At 39.0% G+C, this 18,840-nt stretch overlaps 1 protein-coding gene and 1 long non-coding RNA gene across 6 annotated transcripts in view; one reads left to right on the forward strand and one right to left on the reverse strand.

The window, feature by feature from the left end:
- Positions 1–5,077: 5,077 nt before the first annotated feature.
- The window catches only part of DAPP1 (dual adaptor of phosphotyrosine and 3-phosphoinositides 1), a 47,747-nt gene continuing 33,984 nt past the window's right edge, over positions 5,078–18,840 (reverse strand). For 2 of the 4 annotated variants that reach the window (XM_054727108.1, XM_054727098.1), the window contains 5 exons: positions 12,694–12,741; positions 11,350–11,412; positions 10,342–10,427; positions 8,135–8,222; positions 7,499–8,012 (listed from right to left, as the gene is read on the reverse strand). In XM_054727108.1, coding sequence (XP_054583083.1) covers positions 7,773–8,012; positions 8,135–8,222; positions 10,342–10,427; positions 11,350–11,412; positions 12,694–12,741 — 525 coding nt within the window. In that variant the 3' untranslated portion in view covers positions 7,499–7,772. Of the gene's footprint in view, positions 6,797–7,498; positions 8,013–8,134; positions 8,223–10,341; positions 10,428–11,349; positions 11,413–12,693; positions 12,742–18,840 lie in introns of those variants that run through there. The other 2 variants (XM_008156657.3, XM_054727104.1) reach the window with 2 other exon arrangements.
- On the forward strand, positions 7,855–15,080 carry LOC129151632 (uncharacterized). 2 transcript variants are annotated; one of them, XR_008558280.1, is made up of 3 exons: positions 7,855–7,937; positions 8,063–8,244; positions 14,857–15,080. It is a non-coding gene; the product is annotated as an uncharacterized LOC129151632 (long non-coding RNA). The 2 variants fall into 2 exon arrangements; XR_008558282.1 differs by lacking the exon at positions 14,857–15,080 and adding an exon at positions 9,249–9,860.

Consider the following 18,840-nt stretch of genomic DNA (forward strand, 5'->3'; position numbering starts at 1 on the left):
CCCCATGTATAAGACGCCCCTCGCTTTTCCAACCCAAAATTAAGAAATAAATATTTTTATTTTTTAAAATATATTTTATTGATTTTTACAGAGAGGAAGGAAGAGGGATAGAGAGTTAGAAACATTGATCAGCTGCCTCCTGCACACCCCCTACTGGGGATGTGCCCGCAACCAAGGTACATGCCCTTGACCGGAGTTGAACCCGGGACCCTTCAGTCCACAGGCCGATGGTCTATCCACTGAGCCAAACGGGTCAGGGCAAGAAATCAGTATTTTAAACAGAAAACAGAATACATTTTTATTTAGTAACTAGAGGCCCAGTGCATGATTAAATCATGCACGTGTAGGGTCCCCTAGGCCTAACCTGCCATCCAGGCCATATCCACTGCCCCGCAAAGCCTAGCACGCTCCGTGGACACTGCTGGTAGCCTGCTCCCCGCTTTTGATGGCAGGGGGTCTGCTGGTGCTGGAGCGGGGACACAGCTCCCCGCTTTCGATCGCGGGGGAGCTGGATGTCCGTCCGCTGGTGCCGGAGCGGACACCCAGCTCCCCACTTTTGATGGTCGGCGGTGGGATGTGGGCTTGCTGCCTCAGAGGCCCCTTCTGTGCCGCAGCACAGCCATGCGCAGACGCTGAGTTCGTGCCGCTGCTGGTGACTTGAGCTCAGCGTCCCGCTGGCCCAATCGGCCACCCCGGCCACCCCAAGTCCCGCCCCCCCCCCACGCCTCCTGGCCAATCATGGGCATAACGAAGGTACGGTCAATTTGCATATTACTCTATTATTAGGTAGGATTACTGCAGGTAATGTTTATATACCAGTACTATGATATGCAGCATATCATTTTATTCAGCCTCTGTTGCATCACTGCTTTCTTCTTCACAATTAGTTCCAGATATATCAATTTCTTCAACTTCTATTGTATCAACTGCTGTCTTCTAACTCACTGTCTAATATGTAAGATCATCATCATAAACCGGTGACATTTTCTGAGCTAACTTTGTGTTCTCATGGCCAACCCTTCTCTCCTCATGAAAGCACCATTTTGCCTTTCCTGTAAAATCAACAATGTTCATTTCACTTGAAACATTCTTGCCTGACATTGAATAAGCTTGGTTGACACACATAAGCCACTCTGGCGCTGCTCCATAATCCAAGTCTTAAGCCTCTGCTGCAAGTTTGCCCATTTTGCTGGTTTTCCTTTTAAGGCCTTCTTCTTTTTTGGCATCTTAAAATATTGTTCTTCCTGTTTTCTCCACTGTCTAATCAGACACTCAGTGGGAGGAGGTCCAAATTGTCTCTCTGCAACTCTATTTCCATGTTCTTTTGCATCGCTGATTACATTCAGTTTGAATTTTGCAGAGTAAGACAATTGCTTATCGGTATTTACCTTTTTATTTTTTGACATCTTTATGGTCTCAGAACATGCTGGTCCCTGTTGCATCTATGCACTCTCCACTTCCAATTACGGCATCAGCTGACGTCAGTAACAATAAGGCTCGTGATTGGAGGAAGCCAGTTTGACAAGGTATGGGCAGCTACCCACCCACGTGGCTCCCTCAATTTTCAGTCTAACAATTTTAGAAAAAATTGCATCTTATACACCGAAAAATGCGATACAGATGAGGACTTAAAAGGTGACATCTTAAGTCAATGGGGAAATTATTATTTAATAGTTAGTAGGACAAGCATTTTTTTATACTCTGTTTATAGAATTGTTATGCCTCTTTATGAGGGACAATTGGGCAATCTCAAACTTTCAAATACTAGAGAAACAACCTACAGACACAAAATAATGTTTAATTTGGGTATTCCAGGGCCAGTCAAGTTGACACAAAATTAACCTTTATACCCAACAACAATTCCACTTCGAGATGTTTATCCTACTGACACATAGGGACATGCACAATATTAGCAGGCCCTTAATTTTTTGTTGGACTTATTTCCTACCCTCAGGCACATAGATGTCTTACAAATAAGCCTAGAGTACTTGGTACTTCTTGTTCCCTATGTCCAAACAGTATGCTGTCATCGATGCAGTGGACCAATGTGAGAGAGTCTTATGGAAAGAGAGGTGGTCAGGGTATGCATGGACTAAATCACAACATAGCGCTGGAGAACGGATCAACCTCTGAGGTAGGAAAGTGAAAGGTGTATTGCTGGCCTTGCCATATAAACTGCTTCTGATGCTCTTTACTAATAAATATCAAGAAAAGAGAGAAAAAAAAAACACACACACCAGTTGCCAGATCAGTAATTGCTGTATACCAGGTATCGGGGGGGTGTTAAATTTGTTCAAGCCATGGAATCACATCTGGGACAGCTGCAATTGGAGTCACCCCCTGGTTAAATTTGTCATCATCCACTGTCATGCTCCAGGAGCCATCTATTTTCTGCACAGGCCAAATAGGCACGCCGAATGAGGATGTGCGGATCCCCACCCTTGCGTCCTCTAGTCTTTGATGGTGGCACTAATCTCTGAAATCCCTCCATTGCTTTTGGTTTGCTATCTTTCTATGTAGAGGCAGTTGCAGTGGTCTACATTCGTCCTTTCTAGCCATGATAGCCCTCATGCCATGGCTCAGAAAACCAACGTGGGTATTTTGCCAGTTGCTGCGTATGCCTTTACCAATGTTGCTTTCTAGAACTAGGGCAATGACAGCAGGTTCCCGAGCCCACTGGACCGCTTCTCTGGTTCCATCCTTGTTGCTTCTATGGAAAATCCAGTCCCTCTTAAATGCCGTCCAGATATTTCTGTGAGTCCCCATGGGGCCCTTTACATGTACTCCTGAAACCAGTTTTTGCAGACACCACATGGCACCTGTCAATTTCATTTGCTCTTGTTTCTGTTCTCTGGGATGAGCTTTGTCCCCCAACCTTGGCCATTGCTGCTGCTGCTGACAGAAGACAAGGATGCCTAGAGGCAGCGGAAGGCAAAGGATGCCATCTTCACGGCTGTAAATGGGACACAATGTCAGTGTCTGTCCCTTGAGACTAGTGAGAAAACATCTTTAGGTTTTGCTAAGCACCTGAGTAGTAGACAAGAATGTGCTCAGATTCACCCTATTACAGATGTCCATAACTCATCAATAAAACATGCTCCTCAACCCTCTCTACCTTCAGGTGAATCCTTTCTCAAGAAGGCTTTTGGTTCCTTTTACCTGCCAGTCCTTTAGACCAGAGCTTCTCAAAACATGGTCTGCAGACTGGGCTGTTCTGTCCATTAGCGGTATGGGACAAGTACAGAAATTGAGAGCTGCAAAATCTTACAGCAATTTGACATAGTGGCTTTATGTCTGTAGATCCTGATAATAAAGTTGGGATGATGATATTTGTATTTTTACTTCATTTTTCTAACAATGTATTTTTATTGGATTTTATAAAATTCCAGTCTGAAATTAAAGGGGGCAGGGGTGGGGGGCACAGTGGATCTAATCCTTCACCATAGATGATTTAGGAAACTCTGCGTGACACCATGCCCTGACAGCCGGAACCCGTAGCGAGCAGGGTGGCCTCAAGCCTGGAAGTCCTCTAGGTACTGTACTTGCTCAGGTGAGGATCTAAGAACCTGGTCTCTCACGTGCCACATGGGCAGGAAGAGAAGGGCTCTAGCCTACTGACTGTTCCGATGTCCAGTGGCTCTGGAGTAGGGGGGCAGGGTTCCCTCCAAGGCAGTAATAGCCATCCCCACATGGGTGACTCTCCTGGTCCGGAGGGAACATTGCTTCTGTGGCTAAGATACTCCCAGAGGAATTCTGAGAATACAGTAGTCCCCCTTTATTCACAGTCAGTGGTCGGCAAACCGTGGCTCGCGAGCCACATGTGGCTCTTTGGCCCCTTGAGTGTGGCTCTTTCACAAAATACCACGTGCGGGCGCGCGTGTACAGTGCGATTGAAACTTCGTGGCCCATGCGCAGAAGTCGGTTTTCGGCTCTCAAAAGAAATTTCCATCATTGTACTGTTGATATTTGGCTCTGTTGACTAATGAGTTTGCCGACCACTGTTCAGTCATACTTTCTGGGGTTTCAGTTACTTGTAGTCAATCATGGTCAGAAAATATTAAATGAAAATTCCAGATATTTTGAGAGAGACCACACTCATGACTTTTATTACAGTGTATTATTATAATTGTCCTATTTTATTAGTTATTGTTAATCTCTTACTGTGCCTAATTTATAAATTAAATTTTATCATAGTTATCTATGTATAGGAAATTTATAGGGTTTGGTACTACTGGTATCTGCAGTTTTAGGCATGCACTGGGGGTCTTGGATCATATTCCCCAGGAATAAGGGGGCACTACTGTGTGTCTTAACACATTGCAGACCAGTAGTTTTATTGCTAGCTTTACCCAGTGGCCAGACAAGTTTCTATTGAACGAGTACAAAAAACATTTTACTTAAATGTTAAAGGCATGCTTTAAAATTAAATACCCATTGCATTTTGAAGTTATTTATTACATGTTCTTACAAGCTAATATCTTTTAAAGTATGATACTTGGTAAAACACTGTGTAATATGAGGCGCGAATTCTCGTGATCCGTCCACAATGTGTTAAGTACTGCCTTGGTGATAACCACATACCTGAGAGCACACATGGCCGGACACAGACACACTTCTGGAGCTTCTCCGGAACAGCCTCACTCAGATCTGCCATTGGCACACGACATTCTCCCTTACCTGGGACTTGTAGGAAGAGCTGAGGGCCTCCTCTCAGGAGGTGCAATCATGGCCACTTTTCAGGGCTGCTGACAGGTAAAGTATCTAGCACAGTACTAATGACATAGTAGATACATGTTAGCTCACCTTTTTCATGTCAAACCCTCAAAAAAAAAAAAAAAAAAAAAGGCTATATCCCCACTGCAGCACACTCTCCATCATATAGCTTTGTGTGCTTCACCTGCAGTATTTACCTTACGTACCTCTATATGTTATCATGTATGTATTATCTTTTCCATGTTCAACTAAGAAATCCTTGAAGACCCAGACTACTTCTTCAACTCAGAATCCTTTGGCGCTCATAGTCTAACCGATATGGATGCTTCATTGCTATTTGTGATATTGATCAGTTGAATTCAAGTTACAGATATTAAAAACTTTTTAATGGGAAAATAACAAACACAGAGAAGCATACTCTTTTTAATAAACATAACCAAAGAACATAAATAAACATGACATATTTTACAATAGGTAAAAAATGATATTGCCTACACAAACAATACCCTTGGTTCTGAGAAAACAAAACATAAAACCATACATCTCAGTAAGGATTCATTTGTAACTCCTTACTTTGCAAATGTAACATAATACCTTTGAACTTGACATTTGCTTTATCTAATATGATACAAATATTACAAAATATACTAACCATCTTTTTTAAATATACAAAACTTTCTGAGACCTAGGAACTTAAATTAACAGAAAAGCTAATTTGCCCCGCTGTTCCTTTGGACTGAAAGAGCATTGTTACAGCTTTGCACCATAATCTTTGTATCTGGGGGTTCTTCCTCTACTTCCCCTCCCTTCAAACTTCTGGCTAGAGAAAAAAGGGAGTATTAAGAAAGATAATGGAATCTATTTATGAGCTTTGGATGACAGTATTGCATTCCCCTCTTTCAATCTCCTTATTCTAGTCTGAAAATGCTAGGTAACAAACATGCCATAATACACTGCACGTGGACTTAGTATTGCTCCCTCAACCGACAACAGAAGTTGCCCTTGAATAAGGTGCAGGGTGCTCAGTCCTCTCGGTGCCGGGTGATTCTTACTTCTCTTGGGCCGACACCTACAGTTGACTCTGGGGGCGGGGCTGTTGTAGCACACTTTTCTTGAGAGGGCCCTTGCAGTTGGTTTGGAGAAATGTTGGATGAAGGTACCTTAGTGCTCACATGTGCTCTATTATTGTTATAATAATAACTGTAATACTATTGTCATTAAACTATGTCATCTGCTACATTATTAACCTTCCTCAATTTGTTTTCTCACTCTTTATAACATTTTCTCCAAAATGGTTAAAGGATAATTTTTAGATTATACCTTCCTTTATGGTTCTACCTAATCATCCATAAGGCATTTAGTTCTCACAGGTTTATCATTAGAAGGGAAGGAAGAACCCACCAGATTCTGAGCCTTTTACAAAAAGAAAATAAATACTGCAAACATTATCTATTACAGTTTTGGAAATTGTTTTGTTTTTTTGTATAAAGGGGGAAAAAAAGCAGAATAACCCTATTTCCCCCTGCCCAACCCAATCTTTGATGTTTGCTATCTCAATATGCTTTCTAAAGAGGCAGCCTGAGCCTCAAAGTAGACAGCTGTTTCCTTCCTGGGTAATAGCACAACCTGGATGTCAGATAAGCTGACCACGACAGAGTAGGACTCGGGGCAAACAAAGTCCACAAGCTTGGACCACGATAAGGGGAAACAAGCCCTTTCTCTTCTACTGTGCGTTCCGAGAGTGAGCACACTGGGTGTGGCAGCTAGCTGCACCGGTTTTCATCAGAACGACGGCCACTCGGTATTCTGAAGGAGATGACAACATCTTGAAGGGCAGCAGCTTCCCATGAGTCAGCAAATGTGGTGTGTTCAGAAAGATCCTAGTCAGCATCTGCTTTTGATTTGTTTTTAAAGAAAAATCCGTAGTCAGCTTTCAGCGGAGGCCTGCTATGGATCAGGGCAGTGGCGAGCATGCCACCCTGCTGTCGGGCCAGGGCATCCCCGAGGGAAAGGTCTACTTAAAGATGAACGACTGAGATCGGATTGTGCCTTCCCTTTGGTCGAGCTGTTTTCTTATTTGAGACTGTAACAAAATGCACATACATGTGTATGAGTTATTGAGCAATTTTACGATAACGAACTCTGGCTTGAACAAATATTAAATAAGACATGCTGATTAGTAAGAAAACCATGCAACTATAAATTATCATGTGCTCCCTCCCCAAGTTTTAATCTTTTTTTTTTTTTTTCAGGAGAACTATAGTAAAGTGGTTGCTCAAACTTGTGCATATTGGGAATTGGCCTAATATTTATACTTATCCATAAAGTGCAATACTAGTAAATGAATCCAAAGAAGACAGAGATCTAAATTTATTGATATGGGAAGATGTTCCTAATATGTTATTAGGTAGAGTGAGCAGGTAAAGAACACTTAAGAATTATTAGATTTTGTTTTAAAATATTTATTGGCATAGGGAAATGTCTGAAACTATGTGCATTTGATGTATTTTTAACCTTAATGATTATATATTGCTATATATAATGATTATATATTGCTTGCATAATTATAAAACTGGAAAAATAAGACATTCATTCATATCTCAGCAAAGTTTCCATATGGCAAAATATTTCCCACTGAATATCAAATACATTAGAACCATCTCAAATGAGTGGTATATTTATTTGGATTTCAAACAGAAAAGATAACCAAATCAAAAGTTCTAGTATCTAGAAAGGATACAAGATTCTAATTATCAGCTAATTTCATAAAAACTTAATTGGGAAAATTTGTTTATGTTAAAAACATCCAGGGTTTCAAGATAATATGTCTATAGGAAATTTTAGAAAGCTTGAAGGCCAAGTTCTGGGAAAGCAGTTCACTAACTTACAAACACATATGAAAAATGTATGAAATTGATATATTTTTATAATCATTCCATATTTCCCCTGGGAGGTATATAGAAAGCAGTTAAATTACCTGTTGTCCTTGACCTGGATAAAGTAATGCTTATGCTCAAAATTAAGCTAAGTACCCAAGGCAAGCTTTCTTCTCTGGCAATTTAAAAGGATTTTCTACTATAGAAATATGTCAACTTTCCTCTGTGTGAATTTCTGGTCCCACTTGTCCTCCTCCAGGCAAAATTGGCCAAGACTGCACACTTAAAGGAAGACCAATAGACGCTCAGGCGCAAGGTGAAGGCTCTGGGGCTGAGACGCCAGTGCAGGTCCATCCTTTCTCTTTTTATCCCTTTCTGCAGCCCTTCCATGTCCCAAAATAATGAACAGACTATGCCACAAGCCTGCAAGTAGATATCCCAGTGATCTCAGGATTGTCTGATTCTTTCAACAGAAATATGTCTTAAATCATCGCCATATTATTTCTGAGTACTTGGCATCGACCCAGAAAACTCCCCTAACTCACCAGTTTCCAGCGTAATATCTTGATCCACTCATCAGCTTCTACTCCTGTCTTTGCACAGAGGTAAAATGTCCTGAACGGAAATACTAAGCTGATAGGACGAAAGAAAGAAGGTAAGACACTCCAGGTGGTGAGCTGAATATGTATTAGTTACGCCCTAATTAGAGTACTCCAAGAGAACAAGAATTGACAAAGGGCCTGGGAAGCAACCTGGTATTCCTGCCGGCACTCTGCAGAAATGTCAAGGATGCTGTAGATTCATGTTATCATTATGGGCTAGATTTATATTTTCTAATGAGAATTCAAAGAAGAGGAAACTATGTCGAGGACACCCCCATATCCTTTTGTCTTAGACTGAATACAACACTTCCATGTTTATTCGGCTGATCTGTAAAATGATTCAGAATCTGTGCTATGATTCAAAGAGCATGCAAGATAAAGAGTTTGATGAAGGAACTCATTTGTGTTAGCTTGCTTCAATGGGAAAAACACTGCCCCCCTGTGGATGTAGCCAGAATTAGCTATTTAGGACGGGGAGAAAAAGACAATGAAACAAACTTAGCTAGTCCTTCTGCCCATCTCTGGCCATGAGTTAGTCTCTGCTGGAGGGAAGGTGAACTTTCCTAGTAGGCACAAAAGACTTGTTCTAATATATGATAGCTTTTCATTTGATTGTCTCTTTGACTATAGAGTCGAAATCATTTGACCAATAAGGTCAGGTCAGCCTTAGCTTACATCTTGCCTATACTCCCTGTGCTTACAGTTGAGATGCAAAATACCAAACATCTTTTTCCCTTTCATTAAAAATAAATAAATAAATAAAAAGCCTTGAACTAAAATTCAGAATGGTTTCTATATCCTAAAGCCCAAACAGCGTATTCTGTTTACACCAGTAATTAATGCTGAATAGATGAGAGGTCAGTCCCTGTGTACAGAAGGTACACCTTGATGCTAGGCCCAGTTGAGGGGTGGGTGGGCTGTGGGGGCAGGGAGGGAGTGACATTGTACACACATTGTATAGAACTGGTTTCTGGAGTCATCATTGTTTGGTATTCCCTGTGGGAGACATTATTACTTGGCTATTAATACAGATATTTTCCTTTCTTCTTACCAACAGAATTCCATGGCCATGAGTTAGTTAGATGACAAATTATAATTAGTTGAAGCCAACTATAATGATGCTAGTACCCTTTTCTTGCTTCCTCTGCTGCGGCAATAGCCGTGGGACCCAGTCTAGGCCAATGAGATATGAGGGGAAATCTGATAGGAGACTTTCTGGGGAAGTACCTGCCTTCCTGATAAAAATGGACAGGCATAGCTGATGCCATCCCTACATCTTTTGTCACGACTTACATGAACTCTGGAGTAGCAAGCATGAGGAAAAGGCCAACAAAACTGTAGAGGCACAGGACCTGACCTTGTCAAGACAGCTGCCTGCCTCCAAGTACTTCGTTATATGAGAAATATAAACCCCTGCTAGCTCATATGATTCCTTTATGCAAATGTTTGAAGACGTCTACTCTTGGTTGATACTATAGAATTAATGTCCATTTTCTTAGGTGTGATAATGGTATTGTAGTTGTAGCAGTGACACTTTTATTCTTAGGAGATGCATCTTGAAGTATTTAGGGATAGTGTGTCATGGTGTCTGCAATTTACCTTCCATTGGTTCAGGTAAAAATGTGATTAGATAGAGATAAAGCAAATATTAACAATTGATGTATCTAGGTGAGGGATATATGGATATATGTCTTTCAACTTTTGTATGCTTGAAAACTTTAAAATAAAAATTGGTGGGAAATAAGATATCTCTCTCTCAAGATACTTGACTTCTTCCAGTTAGAAAATTGTCATGCTAGACTGATTATGTTAGAAAAAAACACTTTTGTGTCATCTCCCAGAAATTGTCATAACAATACAAATTGCCCATCATTGGAGTTAACAAAGTTATGAATTAGGGGGAAACTCCAAAAGAATAAAGCTGTTTAAGGTGAATGGCATCCCCTTATGCCTATCACACTTGGGCAGTGCACAGCCTAATCAATTGTACCTGGCAGACGTGCACTCCTAACATAAATGCCTTGTGTGATGACTAAACCCACGCCACCCACATCAAAACATTTGTACACATTAAGACATAGTTTCTTACTCCTCAGTTAAAACACCTGGCAAGGAGACTTTAAAAACATTTCCCTTATAAAACAACTTACCAAAAACAGTTTACTCTTTCCTGTGAGTAATCAAACTGTACAGCTGAACATTCTGTTAAGTCCAGGATCCGAATTGGTTCTGGTGACTTAAAAACAAAAAAAGCAACCTATGTCATCATAAAAAACACAGATCTGTTCATCACTTATTTCCCTAACAAATCCTCCACCATGTGTAACCGTCAATTTCCCTTTCATCAAGGGGATGGATAATAGAAAACCTACAGGGGATGGATAATAGAAAACCTACGAAGGGAAGAAACGCAATCCTGGTTTGAAAGTTGGCCTACGGAGCACTAAGAGGACATTGATTTATCAATTTTAATTTGATGGAGATGGATTTTATCATATGGAAGGGTGTCATTTTTCTCTAGTGGTTTTAAATTTTAGTTTTTTTAATTTATCTTTTAAAATATATTTTTGTTGATTTCAGAGAAGAAGAGAGAGAGAGATACATCAATGATGAGAGAGAATCATTGATCAGCTGCCTCGGGCACTCCCCTTACTGGGGATTGAGCCCATGACCTGGGCATGTGCCCTTGACCGAAATCAAACCTGGGATCCTTCCATCCGCAGGCCTATGCTCTATCCACTGAGCCAAACCAGTGAGGGCATCTCTTGCGTTTTTAAACTTCTGCTTTCTCAGAAAGTTTGTACTGGGGAAGTGAGAAGAAACAAAATAGATTTGAATTGGTTTAGTGAAATGGATATGGGACCTCGACATACTTTTAATAGAGGGAGAAATCGCTGTAAAAGGCAGTTAATGCTTTGTGGCAGGAAAGGGATTCTATTGCCCTAGTTTAGCTGGTCCCAAAAGCAGTTCCTGGGACACACATCTCATCTTTGCCAAAAAAAACTTGGCTCATATCAGGAGTCAAGAACTCAACTCTCCACTGATTTATTAGGTGTTTCAGGTGTTCATAAGGAAAATTTTAGGGATTTTAAAGGCAGATGTGCCTTTCATCTAGAGAGCTGATTTTTAAAGGGAAAATGTATTATTATGTTTCTCACCATCTGGTCTTTGAAGTATTTCAGTTCATTCCTGTGCAAAGTGAACCACCTTGTTTTCCAGGTCTGAGAAAGAAATAACCAGATCATGTAGGTTTGGAATACAGAAATGCAGTATTTCAACAAGATAATTTCCTTTTGATTAAAAAAAAATGTCTAAAAGATTAGATACAAGAAAATATTCTTGTGGTGTCATTTCTGATAAAAAGTTTCAAAATACCTATAAAAATTACAATGATTCTGTGCATTAAGCTCATAGTAAAGGCAAGGATATCATTAGCATATTTAAACAAATAAAAAATAGCCTACTGTAAATATTCAAGGTGTTTTATAACAAACACTAACATTTTCATCTCATTAACTCTGTTATAAGAAGAATACATTTCACTTTTTGAGCATCTGCTGCGGGTACATACTATCCTTGAATATTTACATATATTACAGCCAATTCTCATACAATGCCAAATATTATTATTCTTGTTTTACAAATATGCAAATTGAGGTGTAGGAACCTCAAACTACACAGCACTCTAAACTTTGCCTAAGAATTCTACGGCATTGATGGCAAAAACTGTTGTTCCCCACATCTTTTTGTTTACTAACTGAACCCTAATCTTATCCTGAGTGCCAATGTGCCTGGTTACAATGGATTTAAAAATAAACCTGCTGTGAATATGAATACTTCCTGTCCTCAGGGAGCATCCAGTCCAGCAGAGACACAAATAACTAAATAAATATGTAGGTTCAATTCAAGCAGGGAAGTACCCTTGAGAGAGATTAACTACCCTGACTCTTAAAATAGGAAGGGTAGAGATAGTACATAAAGGTCTTCTTGGCACAGTAAAATAAAAGAGTAACTTTAAAAATATGATCACATAACTGGAGGGACAATTAGTTGCCCGGGAGTAGTCAAGTCCTAAATTGTGTTTTCTTTGGGATTTAAAATACAAACAACATAGTTACATTAATGCCAGTGATGGTTTTTGCCCACTTTTAGCTAACATTTTATACAATTTTAACTCCTTTGTTAATAAAATGTTTTTATAAAAATATGCTGGAGTTAACTTGCTCCTCCTCCTCCATCATTCCATTAAAAAAGGATTGTATTTTTTTCTTGGGTATTAACTGTAGGCTACTCTGATACATTTGGCTCTGTCAGAAAATAGTCAAGTAATTTTCCAGAATTTTAGCTAACATTGGCCATTAAGATGAACCCTTGAAACAGATAAATCTTATAACTAGGTTGAAATGAGCAGGCAATTATGCTTTTAAAAAGGGTCAAAGTGAGAACTCCATGACATGTTGTCTTTCTTCATGGCGGGCACCAGCAAACGCACGCCTCCTTACCTTGACCAGGCCTCCCTGCTTGGTGAGGTAACCTTCCTTGGTGCCCAGCTGGAAAAGAGAGAAGCACCAAATGAAGCCCAGAACTATGGCAACATGATCTTTGTCTTTCTATTTCTGTCCTGCCTTTAAATAAAACACATTTGCCTTTGATCTTTAAATAATCACCTTTCATTCTTCACCTAGGCCCTTGAAAATCCTTCCTGTGTTGTGAGAGACTGTCAGGCTGGACTGTCTTGCATAATTCTGTAGCAACAGGCAACCACTGAAATACTCTCTTCTGACAGGACTTAGCTATTTGCAAACAATAAACCACATCAAACCACTGATAAAAGCCAGTGTTGGGCCAAGTGTGTCCTGTGAAGCCCAGCTGCTTGGATTGCTGCAGGGTATTAGGCACACAAGCATGCACGCACACATTGACGCTGGGTCAACCCGTTTGGGAAACTGGATTAAGCAAAATGAAGGAATTTCTTCATTTCCGTGCTTCCCAAAGTCTGTATTGTGCTAATGTGACTTTTTAAAAGGGAATGTTGGAAATACTACTCCAATATTTATTTTATTGCATAATCCTCCACCAAACGCCTCTTCAGTTTTTCATAGACCATCTTTGGAGACCTGTATTCCATGGAGCAGACTTAATGGAATGCAGGTTTATTTATACTTGATTCATCCAAAAGGAATTGGAAGTGAGAATGAGTCATTTCTACGAACACATACATCATTAATTCAAGGGTAATAATATCATACACTTCCCTAGCAACTATAAAATGTAACAAATGATAAGGGACTGTAGTAATAGAAATTTGCATAAAATAAGAACCCTAAGATGAAGAAATGTATAGGTTTCGGCAGGAATTGAACTCCTGGTAGGATATTTTGTCCTAATATGGTGTTATGATATATCTTATATTAGTAAGGAAAAAGTGAGTAAAAATTGGGAAATAACTTAGCTGACATCAAGGTTCTTTTTATGGGAGTTTCCAGAGTATTTTTTCTTGAGGTAAATTCTCCCTCCAAATAAAAAGAGGAACAACAACTACCGAAGTAAAAAGAGTTAAAGCACCAAATAAATATCACCACTTCTTTTAACATTCTGTGGCATTAAAGTAAGGATGAACTTCCCAAGTGTTCATTTAAATAATATTAAACAATATTGGTGAATTTGATTTAGCATAATCATTTTGATTTATTTTGGCATTTAAAGGAAATTGAAGTGACTGAACTTAGTTTGGTTGTTATATAATGGAAATGGCAAAACAATTTAAGATTTTGGGTTGTTGCAGGCAAAATAATTAAGGGTAAATTGATATATAGAAGGCCCATATAGAATTGTTCATTGAAATCAAGCTACCCACTTCATCTTACCTCCATCCAAGCAATATGCTATAAATCTAGTATTTTTGTAAGGTTTCGGTAGATAACTGGAAGGCGGCAGAGGGAAGAGCTGAGAATATTAATTTTATTCATGTTCTCAGGAGGTAAGAAAGGAAATAATTATATAGCAGATTTATCTTTTAAAAGATTTATGATCTGTAATAGGAAAGATATTTATAAGTGTCCCAAATTGGAAACCACCTAAATGTTTAAAAATAAAGGATGAGTCTTCCTACTATCCTTTTTATCTGCTTGTGTGCCTGTCTGCTTTAACTTTAGTCAAAAGACACTGGGTGGGGTGGAGCAAGTAGGCATCAATGTGAGGGCATTGCACCCCAGAACAGGGTGGGACCAAGCAGGATACAGAGAGCATCTGTGTGGACAACGGCGGCTGCAACAGCTTGGAATTTCGTGTTGAAGCCTAGCAGGTTTCTGTCTGGGGGGATGCAGGTGGCAGACAAGGCTTAGTTTTAGAGCCAAGTCAGGCTAGGTGGGCATCTGAGGTGAGGGTAAGAGTGGCAATGGCCAGGCAGTGGTTCCTGGGCAATAGGAGATTGCTACATTTGATGGATCACACATACGTGTGTTGAAGATAATGGGGTCTATATTCCTCACTGTGGGAGAAGGGAGTTACAAATATGAAAAGTGGAAAAACTAGAATGAGAAGTGCAGATATCACCTTTGTTGTATTTCTACCAAAAATGCAAAACCTGAATCTAATCTCAAGGCATCATCAGACAAATCAAAGTTGAAGAATAGTTCACAAAATAACTGGCCTTTAATTTTCAGAAGTGTCGAAGTCATGAAATCAAGGAAAAACTAAGGAAGTGTTCCAGAGTGAAGAAAACTCAAGAACTGGGACAAATAAATGCCACTTGTGATTGTGGACTGAACCCTTTTGCTGTATAGGACTTTATTGGGAAAACTGGCGAAACCTGAATGAGATCCGTGGATGGGACAGTGGTGCTGTATCAATGTTAATTTTCTAATTTGAGTGGCTGTATGTGGTTATGTAGGCAAATGTTCTTGTATGTAGCAAATACACACTGAAGTATTGGGGTGATGGGGCATCATGTAGGCACTTTACTCTCAAATCGCTCAGGAACAAACACATTTCTTTGTACTATTCTTTCTTTTAAATTTTTATTGAATTTATTGGGCTGACATTTGTTAATAAAATTATATAGGTTTCAGGTGTACAATTCTATAATACAATCATCTGTATATTGCATTGTGTGTTCACCACCCCAAATCACCATTTATCCCCACTTTATCCCTTTCTACCTCCTCACTTCCCCTCTCCCTCTGATAATCATCATGTCGTTGTCTATGTCTATGAGGTTTTTTTCCTTTGCTTAATCCCTTCGCCTTTTCACCCAGTCCCCCAACCCTCTGAAAGTTGTCAGTTTGTTCTCTGTATCTATCAGTCTGTTTCTATTTTGTTAGTTTATTTTGCTCATTACATTTCACATATAAGTGAAATCATATGGTCTTTCTCTGACTGGCTTATTTCACTTAGCTTAATACTCTCCAGGTGTATATCCATGCTGTTGCAAATGGTAAGGTTTCCTACTTGGCTATTGTAAATAACGCTGCTATGAACATAGGAGTAGATATATTCTTTTGAATTAGTGTTTCAGATTTCTTCAGATATATTCCTAGAAGTGGAATCACTGAGTCATATTAACACTTTTTTGAGGTAACTCCATACTGCTTTCCACAGTGGCTGCACCAATCTGCATTCCTACCAATAGTGCATGAGGTTAACCCTTCTCTGCACCATCGGCAAATATGTTCTTCCATTCAGTGGATTGTCTTTTCATTTTGTTGGTGGTTTCCTTTGTTATGCAAAATCTTTTTAATTTAATGTAGTCCCATTTGTGTATGTTTTTCTTTTGTTTCCCTTGCTCAAAGTGAAAATATTGCTACAAGAAATGTCTGAGATTTTACTGCCTACATTTTCTTCTAGGTTTTTTAGGTTTTTGAGTCTAACATTTAAGCCTTTAATCCATTTTAAGTTTATTCTTATGTATCATATAATTTTTGTACTATCCTTGCAATTTTTTTCTGTAAATTTGAAATTATTTAAAATAATAAATAGCATGTATATTTTCAAAAAATCTTGAACAACCACCAAAACAGAATGTAAAAACATAATGAGAATTAACTAAATAAAAATGGTATATCCAAATATTGGAATATTTAGGAATTTGTTTTAATTATGTTTTAGGGGACTATGTAAGGACATGGGAGATTCCATAGATAATTAATTAAACAAGCACATTGTAACTCTGATTACAATGAAGAGCTCATTATATATAATCTATTTGTTATATATATATATATATATAATATATAATCTTTTTGTTTGTATATATAATCTTATTCAAGAAAAAGGCTAGAAAGATCAACACAAAATTGTTAACTGTGAGAAGAGCTTCAAAGACAGAATATTAAAAAGGCAAACATACAAGGGGAGTGTCAAAGAAAAATAACTATGAAATATGTTAAAGAGATAACAGAATAAAGAGAGAACGTTTATTGCAGAAGCAAAGGGAACGGAAATTTTAGAAGAAAGTTGTTAAAAATGTCAAATACCACAAAAGGAAAGCAATGAAGCTGGCATTTTAGATAGGACCTATTCTACATTAGGCACTTGGACTATATTATGTCACTTAATCTCTACCCACATAACTAATTGGCATTTTACATTTACAGGTTCAAACCCACTCCTCCTGCCACCTTAGCCATCTCAGTAAATGGAGAAGTGTTTACCCTGTTGCTCTTTCTTTCACATAGCACATTTAATCCATCAGTAAGTCTTGTCTCTGCTCTATGACCCAGTGATTCCACTTTGGGGAATATATCCAAAGAAATTCCAAACACTAATTTGAAAGAATATATGCAACCCTATGTTCATTGTAGCATTATTTACAATAGCCAAGATTTGGAAGCAACCCAAGTGCTCATCAGTAGATAAGTGGATAAAAAAGCTGTGGTATGTTTACACAATAGAATACTACTCTTCTGAAAGAAAGAAAGAAAGAAAGAAAGAAAGAAAAAGAAAGAAAGAAGAAAGAAAGAAAGAAAGTCTTACCTTTTGCAATAGCATGGATGGACCTGGAGAGTATTATGCTACATGAAGTAAGTCAAAGAAAGACCATATGATTACACTTATATTGGAATCTAATGAACTAACAACTCATAGATACAAAGAACAGACTGACAGCTGTCTGAGTGGAGTGGGGTTGAGGGGTTGGGTGAAAAGGGTGAATAGATTAAACAAAACAAAAAAAAAACCCTCATAGACAACAGTATGGTGATTATCAGTGGGAAAGGGGGCTGGTGGAGGTAGAGGTGGGTAAAGTGGGGGTAAATGGTAATGGAAAAAGATATGACTTAGGGTGGTGGACACACAATACAATATACAGATGACATATTATGGAATTGTACACCTGAAACCTATATAATTTTATTAACCAGTGTCACCCCAATAAAGTCAATTAAAAGAGAAAAAACTTTAAATAAGTAAATTAGTTAAATTTCATCCTACCTCAGGAACCCAATCCTATGTTGTTTATAAAATAGACTAATAGTAATTTCCCCAAATGCAGTTGCCAAAGGATGTTAAACAGTATTACACAAGCATCTACATTTCTGGGCAATGGGACATCTGTTTTCATTTTCACTTCAAGCAAGAAGTTCTTTTTTTTGGTAAATAGGACTTAATTTTCTTTCTCTACTGCTAGAGCTTATGAAAGACCTGCATCCCAAAAGGGGAAGATAGAAGTCTGGAAGCCCTCAGAGCTCTCAGTTTGGAGATGGTGGTACAGTAAAGTTGGCATTGGGGACAACAATGAAGGCTGATAACTCATGTTCAGTAAGGGACAAGAGCATCTGATCCAACCAGGACTATTTTCCCAGCCAGCTGGTCCAGTTATCAATTATTTTCTAGTGAGGACTAATAAAAGATACTTCAGTATCCACTAGAAACCCTTTGTTTTTAAATGATATTTTTATTGATTTCAGAGCGGGAGAGGGAGAGAGAGATAGAAACATCAATGATGAGAAAGAATCATTGATCAGCTGCCTCCTGCACACCCCCTACTGGGGATCAGGCCCACAACCCAGGCATGTGGCCTTGACCGGAATCAAACCGGGACCCTTCAGTCCCCAGGCCGATGCTCTATCCACTGAGCCAAACCAGACAGGGCCACTAGAAACCCTTTATAATTTTCTGTCTATATGAATGCACAAAAAAACTTCATGGACTTCTGATTATATAGTGTGAGTGCAGTCATTCTCAACCATTCATTCACCACTGTTTTAAAAACTCCATTATACAGAACCTTCTATATATGATCATATTTAGATATTTGGGCAGGTAAATCATCTGATACCTGGAGTGAGCAAAGGAGGTAAGTAATAAGGCTTCCAGGTTTTGGTCTAAACTTGCAGTGGTCAGCAAACTCATTAGTCAACAGAGCCAAATATCAACAGTATAACGATTGAAATTTCTTTTGAGAGCCAAATTTTTTAAACTTAAACTTCTCCTAATGACACTTCTTCAAAATAGACTCGCCCAGGCTGTGGTATTTTGTGGAAGAGCCACACTCAAGGGGCCAAAGAGCCTCAGTTTGCCGACCACGGTCTAAAGTGATCGGCTTCTCTCTACTTCTCATGCTCACACCAACTCTTCAAATTAGGTGTTACCTGCATTTTACTTTTGATAAAAGACACACATAAGGTATGGTATAACTGACCTTGAATGAA

The sequence above is a fragment of the Eptesicus fuscus genome, chromosome 2, assembly GCF_027574615.1.
Source record: "Eptesicus fuscus isolate TK198812 chromosome 2, DD_ASM_mEF_20220401, whole genome shotgun sequence".
NCBI lineage: Eukaryota > Metazoa > Chordata > Mammalia > Chiroptera > Vespertilionidae > Eptesicus > Eptesicus fuscus.